General features: G+C 41.0%; 1 protein-coding gene across 3 annotated transcripts in view; it reads right to left on the bottom strand.

The window, feature by feature from the left end:
- Positions 1-18,578, bottom strand: part of prkg1b (protein kinase cGMP-dependent 1b) — a 201,246-nt gene extending 182,668 nt beyond the window's left edge. For 2 of the 3 annotated variants that reach the window (XM_007896991.2, XM_007896982.2), the window contains exon 1: positions 22-392. In XM_007896991.2, coding sequence (XP_007895182.1) covers positions 22-332 — 311 coding nt within the window. In that variant the 5' untranslated portion in view covers positions 333-392. Of the gene's footprint in view, positions 1-21; positions 393-18,151 lie in introns of those variants that run through there. The other variant, XM_007897001.2, reaches the window with a different exon arrangement.
- Positions 18,579-22,659: the final 4,081 nt, after the last annotated feature.

Raw genomic sequence — 22,659 nt, forward strand, 5'->3', positions numbered from 1 at the left:
GGGGGAGACACGGCTGCTTACTGTGGGCTTTTGGGGTAGAAGGGAAGGGTGACTTGGCTGAGGTCCTGGATGTCGATGGCGGTGGGTTCCGCGGAGATCGCCTGTCTCTTGGTCCTCTGCTGCTCGGGGAGGGCTCCGGGCGCCGCTTTCTGGGTGGGTTTGGTGTGGGGTCTGGTGACCGAGCGGTACTTGTCCAGCTCGGTCTGCAGCTTCTGGATGAGTTCATCTTTCTGATCCAACTCCAGCTCCAGCTCGTCTATCAGAGCGTCGCGCTGCCTCAGCTCCTCGATTTTCTCCTGCAAAGCGTATTGCAGATCCCGCAATGTCCCCATAGTCAATCCGGGCTGCGGACCCGCAGAAATGCCCAACTTTACAAAGTGTTCCGCCAACTTCGCCAGGAAGGGATTCTGCACTTGGCTGAGGGTATGGGATTGGGGAGGGATGTGGGGTATGGGGTGGGGGGGGGGGATGGAGGGGTATAGAGAGATTTGGGGATTTCTTGGCTGCAGTTTAAAATAAAAATAAATTTAAAAACCAAACCAAAACCCCCGCCGCAGAGGAGAAGGAGAAGCCGATCGGGTGTTGCCGGGGAGAGGACTGGTATTGGGAAAGGCTCCGTTAAACTGTTGTGCCGCCAGTGGTTTTGTGCAAAACCTTTTCCTACTGAAGTAGATTCCCCCCCAAACACTCTGTGCGGCTCTGCCCACGTCGAGGCTCAGTGGAGCAAAGCAAGTCTGGCGCCTACAGGCGCTCACAGCCCCTGCAACTCAACTTCTACACAACTGCTTTTTTTTTTGTGTGTGTGTGTGTGTGCGCGTAACGTTCCTCTCTGTATTTATTTCCCTTTACTTTCCACCTAATAATGTATTAGTTTGAACACCGGCGAGGTTTAAAGCTCACTGACTGATACATCGGTGTGTGTGCGTCTGTGTCTCTCTGTGTGTGTGTGTGTGGTCTGTGTCTCTGTGTTGATTTACAGTCAGAAATCACGTTTCTGCTCCTGATCTATCGATTGGGATTATTGAGAGGTGTTGTTTGCTTTGGTGTTTTGCAGAGAGTGGAAATCTCACGGGGAACCTTCGGAAGGACGGATGCAAGTGATCCATTTGTCAGTCAGGCAGTACGTTTACACATCACTTTAGCAGGTTGAAGGGATATGTATTTGAGTTAAGTTGTTCCTAATGTCTGAAGAGAACAACTGAAAGATGCATTAATACACGAAAAGGCATTATCTAAATACATGTTGCGTTTTTTGGTGGATTAGATTTTTCCTCTTTTTTTAAAAAAAAGGCGGTGGGGGGGGGGTGTTCACAAATATTACCTGATGCTGTTTCTTGCTTTGATTTTACCCCTGGATCAGTAGTAGATAAAGGTTTATTTCCACCAGGGAAATAAATCTTGCACAACTTCAAATTAAATCTTCCGTTTTTTNATCCCCAAAATGCGTTATATTCGTACCGTGTTTGCACTTTTTTAAAATGAAACAGAAAACATATGTTGCAATCAACTGGAACCAAAAATCATATCTATGTTGGACTTGCAATAATAATTCTTCCTTTTTCTCCAGTTTGACTCATAAACCCACGACTTGTATATTATTGACACAACCTACCGTCAGCTAACTCACACTGAGTTATTGCTGCTGAGTCTTTGTTTATACCCACTGTCAACATTTACTTTTCACAACCTCTAAACCTCTGAGATCCATATTTAATACTCAACACTTAAGTACAGATCACACTACACAAATCAGTGTTCAACTCCCTCACGGTTCAACCATCACCGTTCAAAGTCTAAATACGTTACGAAAGTTAGGAATTATTTAATAGCTTAATAATTCAGATTGCATTAAACATTGATAACAGCAAAATAGTTTCTTTATGATACCCTGGGATGCTTTGATGGGTCCAGTCTCAATTTGAGTGTTAGCAAATGTAGAGTTAAGAGCGCCCTCTCGCGTATTATGCAGAGAATGGCTTCAGTTATGAAAACAGTCAGATATTCCTCCCAATTGTTTCAACGCAAAACAATACCAACATATTTCCTGTTATGAATAAAATAATGTACCATTATTCACAATCGCTATTTTTCATATGCACTATTCTTAGCCTATTATGATATGTGTGTAATAAAACATGTCGGTTTTTATTTTTTTAATGTAATCACCAAATATTGCGACTCCAGATAGGAAGCATTTAATATAGTGCTTGTGTTAAGTTGATTGTGCAGTACTGGATAGTCACAAACATGACTCAAATGTCGGTTATCACAACAGCTTATCCCATTACTAGAAAATGCGGTTGGAATTAATACTGTGGATGCATTAAAGTACAACACATATCAGGAATTCTATTTCTGTTTTAAGTTAAAATGTGTTGCACTATTTTTAGAAAGCAAACATCTCCAGCTCTCAGCAGCAATTGGTTCAGGTTTAGGAACTTTAACAAGCCTTTTGTTGTTATTTCTACTACAAATAGGTTGCACTTTAGTCTGTAGTTCACTGGGTTGTGGGTTCTACTTGGAGTTCATGGTCTAGGCTAGCATGAATGTTTAGCTAATGCTGTACCTATCGGCTAGTTGCGAATGACACGTTTTCTATGCTGTGGGATTGACGAAGGAATAGTTTGGATTCTGGTTGGGTGAATGTATTGCAAAAACAGGTGACAGATAGGAAAACAAACTTGCACAAAGATAGATTCGGAATGAATTACTCTTTTGACATACCCACTGATCAATAGTGTAATCTTTTTTTTGATATACAGGATGACCAGAAAGTCAGGATATCTACCCAATTATCTAAAAAGGATATTTCTTTAAAACTTATTAGATATTGTAATGGTATCACAACGTTTGGGTCACCCTGTAGTTACTTGCAAATCGTTAGTATTATTCTATCAGGTATTGCATCAAAAGTGTCCTCCACAATTGATTGAATTAAATGTTACTATTTTGAATAGCTCCTTCAACAACAATAAATGCATTTATATAGTGCCCTTCAAGGCACGATTGGAAAGTGGGGAGTGAGGGGGCAAGGCGGATGGATTGAGGAAGGGAGCTCCAGAGCTTCGGGGCATAGTGGCTGAAGGCACGGCCCCCGATGGTGGATAGTAGGGGACGAGGGCCAAACAGAAGGTCGGAGCCAGCCGAGAGGAGGTAGTGGGTAAGCAGATCGAATAGGTAAGGAGATGCAAGGACATGAAGGGATTTGAAATTGAGTGAGAGGATCTTAAAATCAATCCGTTCAGTAATTGGGATCCAGTGGAGCCTGGCGAGGACTGGATTAATGGGGGCACGGAGTTTTGTGCCGGTGAATATCTGGGCGGCAGAGTTTTGGATTGAATTTCATGTATGGTGGAACTGTGGAGACCAGCGAGAGGGCAAGTGAAGAAGACATGGACGAGGGTTTCAGATGCATTGGTTGTGAGGTACGGACCAAGACGGGCAATGTGACAGAGGTGGAAAAAAGTGCTCCTGGTCAGGGAATGGATGTGGTGTAGAATGGAAAGCTGGGGATCGATTCTGACACCTAAGTTGTGCACAGGTTCGGTGAGTCTGAGGGAGAGCCCAGGGAGGTTGAGTAGTTCAGACCCACAAGAGAGAAGACATTGATGGAAGCCAAATAGTATGGTTTCCGTCTTGCCGACATTCAGCTGCAGGAAGTTTGCGCTCATCCAGGCCCTGATGTCTGTCAAACAAGCTGATGGGACATCAGTGGACTGGGAGTCGCAGCTGGAGGAGGAGAAGTAGATTTGGGTGTCATCCACATACAAGTGGAAGTTGACCCCATGTCTGTGGGTGACATCACTGAGAGGAAGCATGTAAGGGGGCAAAAGGATGGAGAAAAGAAGGGGGCAAAGGATGGAGCCTTGGGCTACCCTGCATGTGATCAGGTGGGGGCAGAAGGAAAAAACATTTGCAGAGATGTATTGTAAGAAGTTTGTATTGTATATTGTATATCGCATCCCCCGCCCCAACCGCCCTACCATCGGTGGACGGGCCTTCAGCCTCTCAGCCCCTAGGCTCTGAAACTCTATCCCCCAGTGCCTTCGCCTTGCCTCCTCCCTTTCCGCCTTCAAGGCCGGTCTCAAGACCTTTCTCTTTGACCGTGCCTTCAGCTCCCCTCTCAACTCTCTACCCCCTCCTCACTCCCTCCCTTCCCTCCCCTTACCCTGACCATTTCCCCCCTGCTCGGGTCCGACCCAACTGTACAGCGCCTTGGGACGTCCTCCCGACATGAAAGGCGCTCAATAAATGGAATCTTGCTGTTGTTGTTGTATATTGTATGTCTTGAATATTAGCATGGGATTTGTTTTTTTAAGGCCGTTCACACTGCTGGGAGCAATGCAGTATCACGAGTTTGAGGTCAATGAGATCAGACAGATTGGGTTTATACTGTACTCTCCGCTTGCACCAACATAGAATGAAGCGACTCCTACTCCTACTAAGACTCCTTATCAATTAATATTTTGACAATTTAAAACCTTTTTTAAATTTAGATCACTGTCTTGGGGGCAGTGTTGAATCGGTGGAAGTATAGCACATATTTTAAAAAGGTTGAACCGTTGAATCCTTTTGGAGATATTTGGAACTTTGTTTTCAATGTATAAAATACACATTGTGGGGACATAATGAGTCAGATGTATTATCTAACCCGCTTGCATCTACACTGCAGCAGAATACATCGATTTTCCTCCCAAGCACCTTGTGAAGAATGTTTCGTCAGTCATCCAGAAATGAAGATTGATTTTGGATTGTGTGTCGGAAGTCACTTTCATTGTATTTTCATCATTGATTCAAAAACTAAAGCAGCACAAATGGGGTGTAAGATGTTGCAAAATGGGAATAACCTCAGTATTATGCAGTCATTCATTATTATCATCATTATTTTAATGTCACATTCAGAGCGTCTGTTAAGTGAGATCATGCGATTCTTTAAAATAAGCCAACATATTGCTCGTTTGAATTTATAACTAAAAGCAGATACTGAAACAGCATGGCATCTTTGAATGAAATAAGTCTCTCAAAACAAGACAAACAGATTCTTACAAATTCAGTATGAGGAGGTTGGCAGCAAATGGAAGGTATGTTCTTGCAGAATTTCTGCTCTTTGATCTATCGATGTGAGTGGCAGAACATTTTTTCACTTTGCATCTGGTGTCAGTATTGAATACTTTCACGTCAACTTTTAGTCCGAGTCAGATACAGTATACTGAATTGCATCAGCAGTATTAGAACTCTGACTTTGACTCAATAGCAAGCCCATTGCCAACAAATTCTGTAAGTTTGCCCTTTGGAAGCATTGGAGAAATTGATGGTAATCAATGCAAATGAGAGTAAGTATTGTGCGTATGCCCCTATCCATGAAGGCTGTACAAACTCATTTTATGAACCATTCAAAGAGAGAGAGAGAGAGAGATCATTGCCTTCTAGAATAAACTGGAGCCAAGGACAAGGAGATGAAATAAGGATCCTGCGTTGTTGAGCCACCCAACGTGTATGTGCACCAACAGTGTAATAGGGATTTCTGTATTTTAAACTGTAATTACACTTTTGGCCTAAATGAGATGGGAAAATCACCAATTCAGGTATCTGTGTGAATCCACACCCTGCTATTCTGTACATTCTGAGACACCAGAAACATATTGAGTTGGATGTTTCTATCTGACGTTGTGGAGCAACACTTGAATATCCTAAAATTGTGAATTCAACAACAAATTACCTGACTGATATGACTAGTAATATGTTTAATGGTATCTTAGTTGACACACTGTTGAATTTTGAACATATTAAGAAAAAAGTTCAGACATGCTTTCAAAATTCTAGTGGCATATTAGTAAGTAACAGTTGCTCACAACAATATAATAATAATAATAATAATAATAATCCTTGCAATTGATATAGCGCTTTTCACGTCGGGAGGACGTCCCAAAGCGCTTCACAGAACACACTGTAAAGTGAATTGACTGTATATTTGTGGGCAAACGCGGCAGCCAATTGCGCACAGCAATGTCCCACAAACAGTCGTAGATTGAAAATGACCAATTTATTATTGTTTTGGGTTTTTGGAGGGATTATTATTAGGCTCTGTGTGGAGTAAGGAAACTTGCCCAAGGTTTCGCCCTGCCTGGAATTGAACTCAGGTCTCTCGCTTGCAAAGCGAGTGCTCTAACCACTGAGCTACAGGACTCCACAATGGGAAATACTAGAAACTAAAGATAGAGAAGAAAATCTTTGAGGAAAGAGACCTTCATGGCTTCTTAGATGACTGCAGTAGGATTGGAATATTGTATCTTCTGTATATCTTTAGTTTGCATTCTTGTACAGACTCTTTTTGATGCTGTGCAGCAAAGCTGCATATTTTTAAATCAATTGTATTTGCAGAAGTTTTTCTCTAGGGTGTAACATGGGTGAAACTAGGGCTCTGTGGCTCTAATGGGAAAGTGATGTGTTTTATCACTGTTTGTTCATTAAGCAAGACACCTTAGAGTCTCACAAATTTATGAGGGAATAAATGGCTTCTGGGCACTAAATAAATGCCAAACTACCTCCCAAGACATTTATGAGTAAATGAGAACCATTTTGCCAACTAAACTTGGCAACCAGGACACATATAAGCTCTCACACTACATGATCTTATTATGTAGCTGTTGGATTTTTTTAAATTTTACTAGTTGCTAAGGCAGATAATTCAATTTGGTGATGCTGGGTAGTCATAAGGAATCATTTAGGGCATTTTGGTTTGGGATGCTGAACAGCAATAAATACATTTCTATTGGTAGATTAAAACAGCTCCTTTCAAACAAATGGTGGAAAGGTGCATGACTACAAGCACATCTATTTGATCCTGTCTCCAGTACTGATGGCTCACACCAAATGTTGTTTTAGAAGTTTACTCCAAATAGAATTTTGACATATGAAATGCACAATAGCTTTTGATAGTGGGTTTAAGCAATAGTTTATACCAATGTATTAAAAGGACCTACAAATGTAAATGTAAATTAGAATATTTGTAACTTGATGAAACGCTTTAATGTTTCATGTAATAATGTATATGAACAAGAAATTTGAAATTAATTGTTTTATTATTTTAGACTGATGTCACTACAGATACATTCCTGCAAAAGTAATTATACTCAAATAGGGAATATGCATCTCTTTGGAAATGAAAATTCCCAACTGAGAATTTCTAGTTTGAGAACATTTTCTCTTGAAAAATTAGTTCGTATTCCATAACTACCTGTCATAAATTTCACTGCAAAATTACAAGACAATTCTATGCATACTTGAATAAAGATGATATAAACTTTCCTTTAAGGGCTGAATACATTTTCCAGCTTATCATATTAAACCGATGCAGCCTAGGGTTATGACTACCCCTATAAAATATTATTATCATAAAATGTGTTGTGGAATGCTGAACACATTTTATAATAAGGAAAGGGACAAACAAAATTGAATGGTCTGAATATAATGAATGAGTTTTATCAAAATAATCAACTCATAGAAAGCAAGCAATAGTTAGATGATAATAATTCTTATTCTATCTCATCATCACTTACAGAAAACCACAAAACTTAGCAGGACATCGCTCCAGGCAATAGTGAAGGCAAACACTGTCCTGTATAGAAGTTTTGAAGCTCCCTTTATCTCAGTTGTTGCATAGGATGTTGATACACACTACCTCAGTTTGAAGCACACTTCAGCTGTGCTAACATTGTATTAGTACTTGAAAATGACACTGCCAGATGGACTGTAGCTTTCTTCTACAATCCTACAATACTTTCTTAATAAAGCTTTGACTAAAGGGGCAACCATAATCCAAACCCAGAGCTAATTTTCTACTCTCCAGTTTGTAATAGTGGGAGGATGGATAGATCCGCAAACAATACGATAGAAAGATGCGCTTTGAAAACTTGTGGAGCCCTTTTAGGAGACCTAGAGGTTGGAACAAGAGCTAATTTTTCAATATAAAAGGTTCTCAAACTAGAATTTAAAGGTTTACAATTTGAAAGAAATTCAATTAAATTGTCACAATAACTTCATACAGTGATGTACCTGTATCCGGGTAACATCTAAGTCAACTTTTCAAATAAGGTGCCTTGTTTACCTTGCAGAAATAGAAATGGACATCATTTACCAAGAAAGGTACAAAGCTGAGATACAGGACTGTTCAAAGGTAACATTTAAGAACTTTTCTACAGCTCTGCATTCTTAATATTATTAGGTGAGAACAATACTCTTCCTGAAATTGAACAATACACATGAAAACTAGAACAATTCATGTCTTTATGCCTTTATAGCAGAGCTTGGCTTATAGTGAGAGTATAATGTGGAAACACAGAAGTGCAATACTCTAACAGCTTCTGACACTGACAGGCTGGCTTCCTACACATAACATGCAGGTGCAGAATGCCTCCGAGTATCTAATGGTGTCCCTGCAACCATTGGAAATGCTTGACAGTTGTCGGCTTCTTGCGTCCAAGCACACTGGACCAGAAATGACGTCATCAGAAACCTGATAACCCAGACAAGCTGACCAGAACCCATTTTTATAGTGCATTCTCACTATAACATAAGGTTTTATTGAGTGCAAACCATTGTGTTATAAAAGTATTAAGGAAGCCAAAGAATGGTGCTTACAACACAAAACAGCTAATTAGACCACTTCAACCTTCTAGCTTCCAGTCACAAAAGTCCATAACACAGTAGTCTAATTTAGTGCCCAATTAACATTGTTTTGACTAATTTTCTGGATCTTTAACTTGATGAATAAATGTTCTAACTCACGCTAATGCATCAGAACGTTACATCAAATACCCATTAGTCTTACAAAACTAGCAACCAGTGGTACACCGGCTAGTGCTGGTTATGTTTATTTCTAGTGCCTCTGTGTTCGTCAGGCCAGTACATACAAGAGAACTCCCAACATTAAAACATATTCTGGCTCTTTTCTTTCTACAGTATAATATTTTCAAAATCTGTAAACTTGGAAGTTACGCCTTAGCTACATTGGTGGAAAAACCTAACAGAAAGATTGGGAACTGTCAAGAAAGCTTAGTTGTATTGTGGTGTGTTAGCTTAGTGTTCTAACAAAGACTATACACATTTGCCAAGTGGTGGAATATTGTCAGGTTTTTTTTTGACGTATTGCAGATTAAACCATATTTGGCAACTTTGCAGACTGTAACCTGTAGTTTGTGTAAAGTAAGATCAGGACTGGAGATTTGTACAGCAACACAAACAGTGCCAGCAGCATGAGATTTACTGCAGCTGTAGCCTTAATATTCAGTTTCTATCCAAAAAGTGCAGAATGGGTATCGACACAAAAGATATTATTATTATTATCATTATTATTATTATTATTATAAGATTCATGATTGCTTCTCCCATGGAATTCTCTTCCACACAATGTAATTCCTTGGAAACACATTTCTCTTACAAAACAACAACACAAAACTACATTTGTATAGCGCCTCTCATATTGGGAGGACATCCCAAGGCACTGGACAGGCAGAGTTACGGACCCGAGCTGAGGGCCGGGGAGGAGGGAGGGCAAGGGGGGAAGCAGGAGATAGAAAGCACGGTCAAAGAGGAGGATCTTGAAGTGGGTCTTGAAGGTGGTGAGGTAGGGGGCAAGATGGAGGGACTGCGGGATGGAGTTCCAGAGGGTGGGTGCAGAGTGGCGGAAAGTCCACCCGCCGATAGTGGGGCAAGCAAGGCGGGGGACGTGAAGCAAGTTAGAGTCCGCTGAGCAGAGGGAGCGAGCAGGGTAGTAGGGGGTTAGGAGGTAGGAGAGATAGGAGGGAGAAAGACCATGGAGAGCTTTGAAGGTGAGGACCAGGAACTTGAACTGTATCCTCTGTATGTTGGGAAGCCAGTGGAGTTCGGCAAGGATGGGGTTAATAGGGTCGCGAAGCCTAGTGCGGGAGAGGACACAGGCTGCAGAGATCTGGATGATCTGCAACCTGTGGAGGGAGGAGTCGGGGAGGCTGACAAGAAGTGAGTTTGCATAGTCGAGCCTCGATGTAATGAAGGCTTGATGAGGGTTTCAGTGGCCTGGGGTGTGAGACAGTGGCGGAGCTGGGCGACATTGCGGAGGTGGGGGAAGGCAGAGTGGATCATGCCGTAGATGTGGGGTAGAAAGGATAGTTGAAGGTCAAACAAGACCCCCAAAGTTCCAGACTGACTTAGCAAGGTGGAGTGTGCAACCATGGGCGGTGATGCTGTCAGCGCCTGAGGTGAGGAGGCGCTGACAGGAGCCAATCAGGAGGGCCTCGATCTCGTTGATGTTCAACTGATCCAGGACTTGATGTCTGCCAGACATTCTGTCAGCACAGCAATGGTCCTGGAGTCAACGGTGGAGGCAGAGAGGTAGAGTTAGGAGACATCCGCATACATGTGGAAGTTGACCCCATGTCTGCGGATGATGTCACCAAGAGGGAGCATATAGATGTTGAAGAGGAAAGGACCAAGGACAGAATCCTGAGGAACACCACACGAGATGGTCGGGGGTTAGAGGAGAAGCCGTTTGAGGTGATGAAGTGCAGGGAGTGTGAGAGGTACGATCTGAAAGTGCTTTGGGACGTCCTCCGGACGTGAAAGATGCTCTATAAATGTAATTTTGTTACTGTTGTTGTTGAACCAATCAAGGACAGCGCCGTGGAGGTTGAGGTGAGAGGAGAGGCGGTGGATGAGAATAGAATGGTCGATGGTGTCGAAAGCCGCAGAGAGGTCAAAGAGTGCTGTGGGTGGCACTGAAGCCCAATTGGAGGGCTTCGAGAAGGGAATGGCGGGAGAGGAAGGAGCAAACCTGAGAAGCAAAAATTCACACATATATATAGATATAAAAGCAATACTGTATATAGATATAATATATATTATAAGATTAAACAGAAAAAGGTAACCATTGTCTTATTGCTATGATAAGGCTCAAGTCTTTGCTCCTTCAGCACCACAACAGAATTGTTCTCGGTCTTTTGTGGTCTCATTAGCTTTCTCCCAGAAGGCATTTGCTTAACAGTGCAGCTTGAACAAGACATAGGGACTATCCTGCAATTTTCATTGAGCTATTCTGCAATTCATCGAAGAAGGAACATATGCCAAGTGCTTTCCTGTTAAATAATAATCCTTACATCTGATATAGTGCCTTATTACAGCCATCTCAAAGCACTTCACTGGATTTTACCGTAAAGTGTATTTGTTGGCAATAGTTACTAACATTAAAGTAGCAAAGCTAACTTTTATTTTTCCTCAAAATTCCTTTTTTTCTTTAGTATGTAGTTTCTAAATCACCATGATAAAGGGATACTTCCAAATGCATTCCAATATGTTTTAATTCACTTTCTCCCTACAGTGAAAATTGCAAAGTTGATAATTGAATGTAGATGCTCTTGTTTTCTTGATTATGGTGTTTAGATGTAAAGTCTGGTATAAAGTTCTGCCAGGAGAGTGAGAAATTCAGTTCACCTTGCCAGCATTGAAATGTAAACTGGATAATTTCCATTTAGTAAATGGGCACTTTTATGTGTTACAGACTCTTCCTACTGTGACGGCCATTAATGGTCAGAGTTACTTGGAGCAAGATTGATTTTGTTCTTGATGTTTCTAATAAAAGAAATTGAGAAAAAAAAGCTTCTGAATAGCCCCATCTCATCTTGCACAAGAGCCCCATTCTTGCAATATTGGTTTCAAATTTCATAAATAACTCTTTACTGAGGAGTAAAATTAGATATGAGCTACATTTATTGCCAGAATCTTCCAATAAGACATTGCAAAGAAGACATTCATTAGTTTACTTGGTCTGCATTCTTCTGTGAAAGAAACTCAAATCTTGTAGAGAAATTATGGAAACCAGCACAGCATTGGAGGGTCAGCCTCGACTATTTGAGTTCAAACTACCAACACAGAGTTTGGCCCACAACCTTCTGACTGAGGCAAGAGCAATATCAGCTGAGCCAAACTGACATACTTAAGACCAACATCAGAGGAATACTCCTTACTTGTGCCATTACACCATTTTCACTGCCAGGTCCAGAAATCCTTGTAACCTGGGTGAGACTTCGCATTGCCAGACTATTGTCGCATAATGTGTGCTGAATTGGGGATAGTTTTGTGTTGTGAACCCACACCCAGTGAGAAGCAGTGAGTCAGCTAATTCTATTGTACTTTACAGACTTTCATACCATGTTATATTGTCTCACAATGTCTCTCAGTAGAACTCTAGAGTGTAGCAAATTAAACATTGTTATTTCATCTCCTGGACTTAGATGTGTATCCAGTAGAGTTGAACTGAGATACATTGTGAGACAATATAATACATTCAAACCCCTTTTCAACAAACCTATCAAATCTACAACAAACCTGGATGTTGTGTCAAAACAATGGTAATTTTACAGAGTTGTTATTTTAACAAAAGAGCAACCAATTAAAAAAAAGTAACAATCTGCACATACAACATGACATTATTTTACTTTGTTCTTTGTTTATGGTCTCCAAAAAGAAATAAGCATTAGAAGTGATTGAAATATTCCTACCGATCCGTTCATGTAATTTTAGTGTAGCCCTTCTTGAAAGGATATACTATCAAATTAATAATCCATTAGAGGAACTTTTTGAAATACAGTACAATGATAATGGTGTCTATGATTTCGCTGTATATCAATGTCAGCAAACTGCATACATTAGGCACATTTAGTTTTAAGTGCCTATTTTAATCAGAGAATTAATGAATATTAAAGGCCATACAGTTGGAAAATAACCATCATGCTTATTCTTTTATATTCAATTTTGTTCACAAATTATTACTTTTGTAGTCTTTTGCCCTTGGAAGCACCTTGAACAAAGAGATGGTTTCAAATATCTCCCTTTACTACTTCCTGGCATTGCTCTTCCGATTGAAATCAATAGCCACATGAGTGGTTTGAATAATCCATTTTTTAATTGATGAGCAAGTCTGAGCACTAGTGTCTAAAATTATCACTAATGGTATCATTCGTTTTAAGGAGACCATTACTGAAATAGAAATAAATGTAAATGTTAAGATTGACAGATCATTGCTAACATGCAAATGCATGAAACAGCAGAACACTCAATTCAATATTAACCCACAAAAGTTAAAACCAGAGGAAAGCAATACATTTGGTTCCATCATTTCATTCACAATTTGCATCATCTACTTTTCTTGAGCAATTCAATGTTAATCATTGAATACCTGGAATCTTGAGATGATGACACACTAGGGCACAATTACTGATGTGTTGACCACAATTCCCCCATGAACACTTATGAAACACAAATACATTTTGATTAGAAACAGACTGGGGATTCTTACCGACACTCCTTCCCTAACCTGGGGTGCCGAGACCATCTGTAATACTCCCAGGGCCATCAAGTCCAAGATAAGCTAACTCAGCCCTTAATATGGATCTTTACAGTTGGATGCTCATTCAGCCATGAGAAAAATGATTTGGCTGTACATTTTGCATTAATTTTAAAAATACACAGCATAACCCCTCCTTTTTATTTACAGGAAAAAAATGAATTAAAAAGAATCAGGATTCATGTATTAATCGTAGTTTATGAAATACACAGTTAGAAAGGACTCATAAATTAATTCCCCTTAATCATCCTTTTTTAATGATATTCATGTAAAATACTTTATGATTTTCTTTTGCTGCAAAATAATCCATGTCATTTGTCGATCTGATGTTTTATTTTCACTGCACTACCATTGCAATGTTTATTTGTGTTAGCAATTTCGGTTGATAGGACACACCTGCTTTTGAGAATTCAACAATGAGTTAAGTCTCCAGGGAACATGCAATACTCCAACTAACCGAAAATTATTCCATCAATGATTGAAATGACTAGCCAGATCTTAGAAATTCCACTTAAATAATACTTGCATTTGTCATAGCACCTTTCACGAAGGATGTAGTGATTGTGTATTTTGTAGGCAAAACATGGCAGCCAATTTGCACACAGCAACGTCCCGTCCCACAAATAACTATGAAGTGAATGGCCAATTTTATCTGGGGGACTATTGGCGAGCACAATGAAATAAATTACCTTTTCTTTTCAAATAGTGTCACAAAATCTTCACTTGCACATGCAAAACTGGACCTCAGTCTTATCCGAAGAACAGCGCTTCCAACAATGCAATCTCCTTCAGCCTGTATTGAACTGTCAGCCTGGACGCTGAGGTCAAAGTCCTAATGTGGAACTAGAACTCAAAATCTTCCAACTCAGAGGCGAGAATACTCCCGCAGGCACATCACAATGGTCAGTCCTACAGACATCACTGATACTTCCTTGATCAACTGATAGTTGCACTGCAGTTTATATGGGTTTGTACCTTCAGTGTGTCAGCCTGGCGCAGTGGTATCATTATCACCTTTGAGTCAGAGGTTGTGGGTTCAAGCCCCACTTTGGGACTTGGAATCATATAGTTGAAGCTGGTCACTCCAATGCAGTGCTGGGGGTGTTTTGCATTGTCGGAGGTGACATCCTTTGGATAATGTTAAATTGAGATCCCATCTGTCTTTTCAGGTGGATGTTAAAGATCCTATGGCACTATTCGAAAAAAAGAGAAGGGAGTTTCTCCTGGTGTCCTGGTCAACAATCCCCCAAATAAAATTGGTCACTCACTCCGTAACTATTTGTGGGACATCACCTGTATGCAACTGGCTGTTGCGTTTCACCCACAGAAAAATACACAATCCACTTTACAGTATATCCTGTGAAACGCTTTGAGATGTCTCAACAATGTGATATATCAAATGCAACAATTAGCATTATTATATAACTTAGCATTATCATACAATGGTGTCACATGGTGAGCATTGAGCTCTCTAGAACAATTTTTATTTTAAACTATTCCTGCAATACGAATATGATAATATACATAAATATAAATAAAACATATTGGCTACATTTCTCACAGTTCCCAGACAATGTATACCATATAATTTAGCGATCATCTACCTGCAACCTAATGGTAGGTCTATAGAAAATGGAGATGTATCCCTTATGGGCTTGGTATACAGACTGAAGTACCTAGCTCCATGTGAAGTCAGTTTAATGTCTGTCCCACACCCATCACTGATGCCTCTGCGATCAACTGACAAGGTGGAGATTCTCCTGCTTTTCTCACTTTGACACATAAAAGAATTAGTGAAACAGCTAAACCTCAGTGCTGGTCAAATTGGGATCCAAGTTGGTCACTTCGGTTGGAGTCCAGCGGCTGCTGGGATTACAAACATGACTGACATTTCATTCCATCTTCCTCAGATCCAAATTCTCCTAATCTCCCTATTAATATGGCGGTTTTCTCACTTAAATAGACCCGTAAAGGAACTCTTTGCTGCCGCTGCATACCCTAATAAGTTGATCAATGCTGAACCCATTTAATGAAGTGCACTTTTGCCTGCAGGGAGTTTGGAAACCAGTTTGGCTGTACCACACTGCTTGTGGATCAGTGGGTACTTAACATCACAGGAGCTTGAAAAGTTACCCGATTACCCATCCGCCAATAAAACACCGCCCCACACTGCACTCCAGTACAATAGGATATCATACTTACAGACCAAACTGTCACTTTACACAATATGTTCTTCAGTCACATTTATTTTATTATGTGTTTTGTTCAATTTGTATCGGTTGTAGGTTTTGACAGTAGCTAAGCTTTTCAGACACAAATGAAAATTGGGTGCAAAGATTTGCTCATCATAACTACCGTACTGTCCTCTCAAAGCAATAGGACTACTGTGTGTGCATTTAGAGAAAATATTCAACTGATGTAGGCTGAGATCATGAACACCAAACAGCAGGTCTTCGCATGAGGAGTCAGGTTGGTCTGTGTGTGTGTGTGTGTGGTGTATGTAAGCACGCCTCTCATGCAACCACTTAACTGGATGCAACGAATGGGAAGCAACATCCTCATGTCTCAGACATCACATGGACTGGTGTGATCAAAGTTTTACCTTACTGTCTGCAGCTGTCTCCACATTACGGGAAAAGCCATTATTTCCAGCATGCACATAAATTATTTATCATCTTTGGCAACAATTGTTGCGCCGGAAGCATTACATTATATCTGCGGCTGAAAGTAGGCACCAGGCCCCTTATACTACTGGGGGATGAATATTGTCGACTGAGGCTTTTTGATGGCGACCAGCTGTCCAGATTGTCCCCCGTCTGTCAGAAGCGAGAGGGTTAAAAGCCTTGTCTGCAGGTTCTGATCTCCAGTGCACTGGCGCCCTGTTCCCCTAGTGTATCCCCGCCTCTCTGGAGACAGCTGCCATTTGCTAGCACTCAACCTGCTTCAGGCAATGCTATTTCAGCCCAGCCATCACTCAATAATTTGTCTGTCAGCAGCCTCCATACCTTGAAAAATGACACCCCTCTTAGATTTCTTCATAGAAAACAAACACACTGTAATCTCAAAACACTGAGGACACTGTGGACTCACTCCTCATTTAAAGCTAAACAGCAACATTCAGCATTAGTTAGATGGATGGTATATATTTCTGGTCCTGTCCTGTTCAGCTTTATTTCATCAATTCAACTATGACCAATAACTGCACATTGACGTTCACAAACTGTATGGACAACAAGATCCTCAATGCCAAGGTTATGGTGTTAATTTATGAAATGGCATGAATCTAAAAATGACTTCTGTGAATACTTACAATATATATTTTTTTTAAATTAAAAAGGCTTACATGGTACAGGGAAATTAGAAGCCGCTTAAGAGCCAAGTCATTTGTGTTGTGCACAAATCCAGATTCCAAATAATGGAGATGTCTGTGTTTCAAAAGATGATTTATTGATTGATTTCATCCTTATTGAAATCGATAGCGAGATCCAGTTGGATACCTAAGTGCAGCTTCACATCATAAAGCCTGTATATGAAGCCAATGTGGACTAATGTGGGAGAGAATGAATTTCTGAGAATTCGCATCACTTACAGTTGACCTTAAACTCGAAAGGGTAGAATCAGCCTGAAATAAATCCATGATCATATTTTATAACCATTTTGGTGGGCATATGAGAACAGCAGAGGATTGTTGGGAAAGTAATGTGTCATACTCCCGGAGCAATAAGTGCACTGTTATTGGTGCTGGGGTAGCATCTGCTATGTGCTCTGTGTGCTAAATGTGCTTTTCATTACATTAAACCTATTGTGAAGATTATTCTTTCAGTCAATCGGATGTCACTGCACGAACTTCCTCCCAGTTCATTGAAATATTCTAGTTCAGAGTTAATAAGATTCATCTCTGATGCCTGTAGACATTGAATTGAGATAAGGAAATTAGTAAATATGTTGTTTGGCAGTGCTGCATACACATCTGATAGCGATGGGCATTTCTGCACTTTCCTTCCACCACACAAGTGGAAACGATCTATCTACATCTATATTAATTTCCCAATAACACCCATTTCCATAGTAACTGATGACATTGCCACGACTGAAAAGATAATAATGATAATAATAATCCTTGCATTTGATATAGCGCCTTATCACGTCTTCGAGATATTTTTTCTCTCTCTCTCTGCCAGTGCACAGATCCGGGATTGAGCTGCAAAGTGAAGTGATTCTCAAGTCCTCACTCAATAAGTACATCAATAACCGGGTGTGCCATCAGATGAGAAAAGGAGAGCAACAAACACCAACTCTTTTTTTTGATCAGATATGTTAAATCGCAGGAATGAATGGCAAGGAGCACAAGAGAATTCCAACAAAAAAACATCCTTAAATCACATTGCAAGTCTGCTCCAACACCTGCCAGGACCGAAAGCAGAGAATGCTCGATTACTTGCCATCCATCGGTGGACCTTAACGCTGGACCAATCCATGCGGGTTAGACTGTCTCACACACAACACACACACACACAACACACAACACACAGGTGTAAGTTGTCTCACACACACACTACACACAGGTGTAAGTTGTCTCACACACACACTACACACACACACAGGTGTAAGCTGTCACACACACATAACACACAGGTGTAAGTTGTCTCACACACACACTACACACAGGTGTAAGTTGTCTCACACACACACACACTACACACACACACAGGTGTAAGCTGTCACACACATACACTACACACACAGAGAGAGTGAGAAACCTGGGGATCTTACCTTTCGGACTTGGTGTACCTTCGGAAGGACTGGCGAGTAAGATCCTGGAAGGAGCGGTAGGTTTGGGGCTCGGCTGAGATGCCCTGAGCTCTCCTGGTCCGGGGGGCAGTGATTTGGGTACTGGGCAGCACAGACTGACATTTGTGAAGTTTCCTTTTCAGCTCCTGAATCTCTTCCTCTTTCTCAGCTAAACGCACCTCCAGCTGCCGGATCCGCTCTTCCTTCAGGATCAGAATTGTGGCAAAGTCCTCTTCCAGATCACTCATGGTTTCCCCCTCTCTCTCTCTCTCTCTCTCCCTCTCTCTCTCTCTCTCTTTTCTAGTGTGTGCAAAGTTTACACCCAGCGAACAAGGCAACAACGCCAACAAACAAAAAAACAAAACAAAATAAATAAACCACACGAGCCTGATCTTGCAACGTGTTTGTTACTCCCGAGCTTCAGGGGGTGGGTGGGTGGGTGGGAGGGGAGAGGTGGGTGGGTGGGGGGTGGGGGGGGAGAGAGAGAGAGACAGAGACAGAGCTCCAGCACTAATGGTGATGATGAGATGTGTTCGATACACTTATTGCTGAATGGGCAGAAAGAAGGGGGAAAAGGATGGAGAGTATAAATGCTGTGTGTTATCGATGCTTTCGTGCTAATCCAGAGCTCCTCTGGGGAGCCGGTGATTATCTTTCATTGAGAAACCAATTAGAGCTGCTTTCCCCCCCCCCACTCCCCCCCACTCCCCTCCCTCTCCCCTCCTCTCCCTCTCCTCCCTTTTTCCTTCCAAAGGCTCCAAACCACTCAGATGTTCCAGCTATTCGATCGTCACGGGCAGAAAATGCTTCCACCACCGGAGGTGGGGGGTGTGGGGGTGTGTGTGTGTGGGGTGGGGGGGTGTGGGGGGGTGTGGGGGGGGTGCAACCAGGCGATCGGATCTTCAACTCAAAACAGCAACAACACCAACAAAAAAAAATAAAAGCTTTCGTGGTGCACAAGGTCTCGATTCTCGAAATAGCAGCAAATCACCATGTGATCGGCAGAGTGACGCATCCCCGTTGTAACTCGATCTGTTTCTTGAAGACATTTGTTTCCTCTTCGGCACTTGGACTGGGAGGGGGTGGGGAGGGGGAGGGGGCGGGGAGGGGGTCTAAAAGAGGCAGAGATGACAGACTGATGGGCTAAGAGCTTCCTCCCTCCCTAACGACCCACTCCCCCAAAGTATCCGGTAGCGCCGAGCAATGCAACGCCACCTCGCACCGAATTGAACGTATTTATTGCAGGAAGGGACATCGACTTCGGGAGCAATCGCTTCCCAGAATTGTGCCAGGAATGAGCTGCACCCCCTTCCCCCCACCACCCCTTTCCCCCCTTTCCACCGGACGAGGAGGAATACTGTTTCCCATCATTGACCATTCGCTGTGACTCGCGTCTTAGAATTACGCACTGAACTCTGAACATTCAGAGGGACCGTTCAAGGTGGTGCGCTCGTCAGTCAGTCAGTCAGTCAGTCAGAGTCAGTCAGTCCATTAACATGTCATTAACTTTGTCTATTTCAATGCACTTGCATTTTAACATTCCTTTAAATGGAGCACAGCAGTTTAACAGAGACTTCGAGCCTCTGGTAAAGTTGCATTTGCTGCATATCATTAAATGCCACACACCAAGTCATTGCTAACTTGATTCGTGAACCCACTTATTTACGTGTTGGTATATTTTGTGTGACCCCAATTCATTATTAAGTGCCCTTCTTCTGTAATGTCAGAGTTGTCATTGGGCAAAATATCAGAACTTTTATTCCCCCCCCCCCCCCATTATATAGATATTCTCTCAGAAAAGCAAATGTGTTTTCGTTTAAAAACTGTCCAATGTTTATTAATACATTTGGCATTCACTTGTATTGACACTACATGGAGAATAGCTTCCTAATGCTGTACTCAGACTGTCAAGTCCAGGAATGATTCATGAGCAAACCTGTTTGCTTGTCTTGGAATGATTTTGAAAGAATGCAATTTTAGATTGGGAGGTAATCAATTGTTAAGGATTTTAATTTGAGACAACTTGAAATAATGAAATCCCGCCTCACATGTTTTGGCCAAGACCTAAACAATAGCCAGTTTACACTATAACTATGATTTGTCAATTTAAAAGAAATTTATAAAATGCTCTCGACTGCTGTATTTCAATATTAATAATCCTTGCATTTGATATAGCGCTTTTCACGTCTTTTAGACGTTTCAAAGCGCTTCATGGAATATATTGTAAAGTGAATTGATTGTATATTTGTGGGCGAAACGCGGCAGCCAATTGCGCACAGCAGTATCCCACAAACAGTCGTAGATTGAAGTGACCAATTTATTATTGTTTTTTTTTCTTGAGGGATTATTATCAGGCGTATGGAGTAAGGAAACTTGCCCAAAGTTTCACCCTGACGTGAATCGAACCCAGGTCTCTCGCTTGTGAGGCGAGTGCTCTAACCACTGAGCTACAGGACTCCACTACTAATTTCAGGGCTAATTTCAACTTATGGCAACACTTCAGGTTAAGCAGTCAGTATAGATTTACCATAATTATTTCTTTGAATCTCTTTCATATTCACATTTTATTTTCAGGGTTCAAATCTGCTAAGATCAAGTGCCCACCTCGTTCAAAAGAATCACATTTTCTCTTTAACTACCATTTATTTTGGTGAATGAATTGATTAATACATTCCTATATGAATTAATACAGATCCATTTACAGATAGGTATGTGTTACAAATGAACAGAACCTCAATTTAGTGCATCTTTTTTTCTTGAGGGATTATTATTAGGCGTGTGGAGTAAGGAAATTTGCCCAAGGATTCACCCTGCTGGGAATCAAACCCAGGTCTCTCGCTTGAGAGGCGAGTGCTCTAACAACTGAGATATAATCATATATTATACAATATAACAAGAAGGCTAGGAAGACATACATCTTTTCAAATAAATTCAAAATAGCTCTCTTCATATACAGAGAGATTTGCTTGATCACCATTCAAATGCATAGGATTATTATCATTATTCAACTTCTGTTTAAAATTCCTTATGGGAGGAAATCTAGGTTCTGAACACAAATGGGGAGCAACATATATCATATGGCATTGATTAAATATGGGTTAACAAATGAAACTCAAACACTTATGCTTAGAAAAAAATCTGTAGGTATCCATTTGTTTGCCAAAATTCGATAATGGTAATTATGTGTTAAATACTAATTGTTAAATGGCGATGTTATGAAGTCTGGAAACGATAGATAGGTCTGCATTAAGCAGGTGCATCGTAGAACAAGAGGTGAGTTTTATGTTTTTAATTTATGAGTTTGGGAAAATACACAATACTACAATTGCGGGTCAACTGGTTACAGGAGGAATCTATCGCCATCACGTGGTTCTTTTGTGATATTACCGCTGTTTGCACAAATAGAGGGTAATAACTATAAAAACAGCAACACATTGCATTTGTAAAGCGCCTTTCACGTTGGGAGGATGTCCCAAGGCGCTAGAAAGTCAGGGATTTGAACCCGAGTTGGGGGTTGGGATCAGGAGGGATGGAGGGTAGGAGTAGGAATGTGAAAAACATAAATTCCTTGAAAAATTGGATATTTAATGTAAGTTAGCAATCTGACATTGTACTAGTCAGATACCCAAATCTCTCAATAAAACTAACACATTACCCCAAAACATGATTTAAACCATATCAATGCATGACTTTAACTGGTTGGCTGGCTCAGTTGGAAGCACTCTGGCCTCTGAGTCAGAAAGCTGTGGGTACAAGCCCACATAAAACCCCACATCTAGGCTGACCATATGAGTTTGAAGTCTGGGAAAGCATTACATTGTTGGAGACGTGTCCTTCAGATGAGATGTTAAATTCTAAATTCAGTTAAATTAGGTTCACAATTAGGAGTGTAGCCCTGTAGCTCAGTGGTTAGAGCACTCACCTTGCAAGCGAGACACTTGGGTTCAATTCCAGGCAGGGCGAAATCTTACTCCAGTAAGTTTCCTTACTCCACACATCTAATCATAATCCCTCCAAAACAAAACAATAATAAATTGGTCATTTTCAATCCACAACTGTTTGTGGGACACTGCTGTGCGCAATTGGCTGCCACGTTTCACCCACAAATATACAGTCAATTCACTTTATAGTCTATTCTGTGAAGCGCTTTGAGACGTCGAAAAGACGTGAAAAGCGCTATATCAAATGCAAGGATTATTATTAAAGATCCAATGACCATTTGGAAAGAGAAGGAAGTTTCTTCTGGTGACCTAGCCAACAACCCCCAACCCACCCCATCCAATAAAATTGGTCATTCATTTCATGGCTGTTTGTAGGATATTGCTGTACGCAAATTGACTGATTCGTTCATCCACTGCACATTACAGCGTATCCGGTGAAGTGCTTTGAGATATTCTCCTGAAATGAAAAGCTCTATATCAAATGTAAGTATTATTATTATTATGAATCAGTACAAACTAATTATTGAAACATATTTCACTCAGATAAAA

Source organism: Callorhinchus milii, unplaced genomic scaffold (assembly GCF_018977255.1).
Source record: "Callorhinchus milii isolate IMCB2004 unplaced genomic scaffold, IMCB_Cmil_1.0 Scaffold7, whole genome shotgun sequence".
Classification (NCBI taxonomy): Eukaryota; Metazoa; Chordata; class Chondrichthyes; order Chimaeriformes; family Callorhinchidae; genus Callorhinchus; species Callorhinchus milii.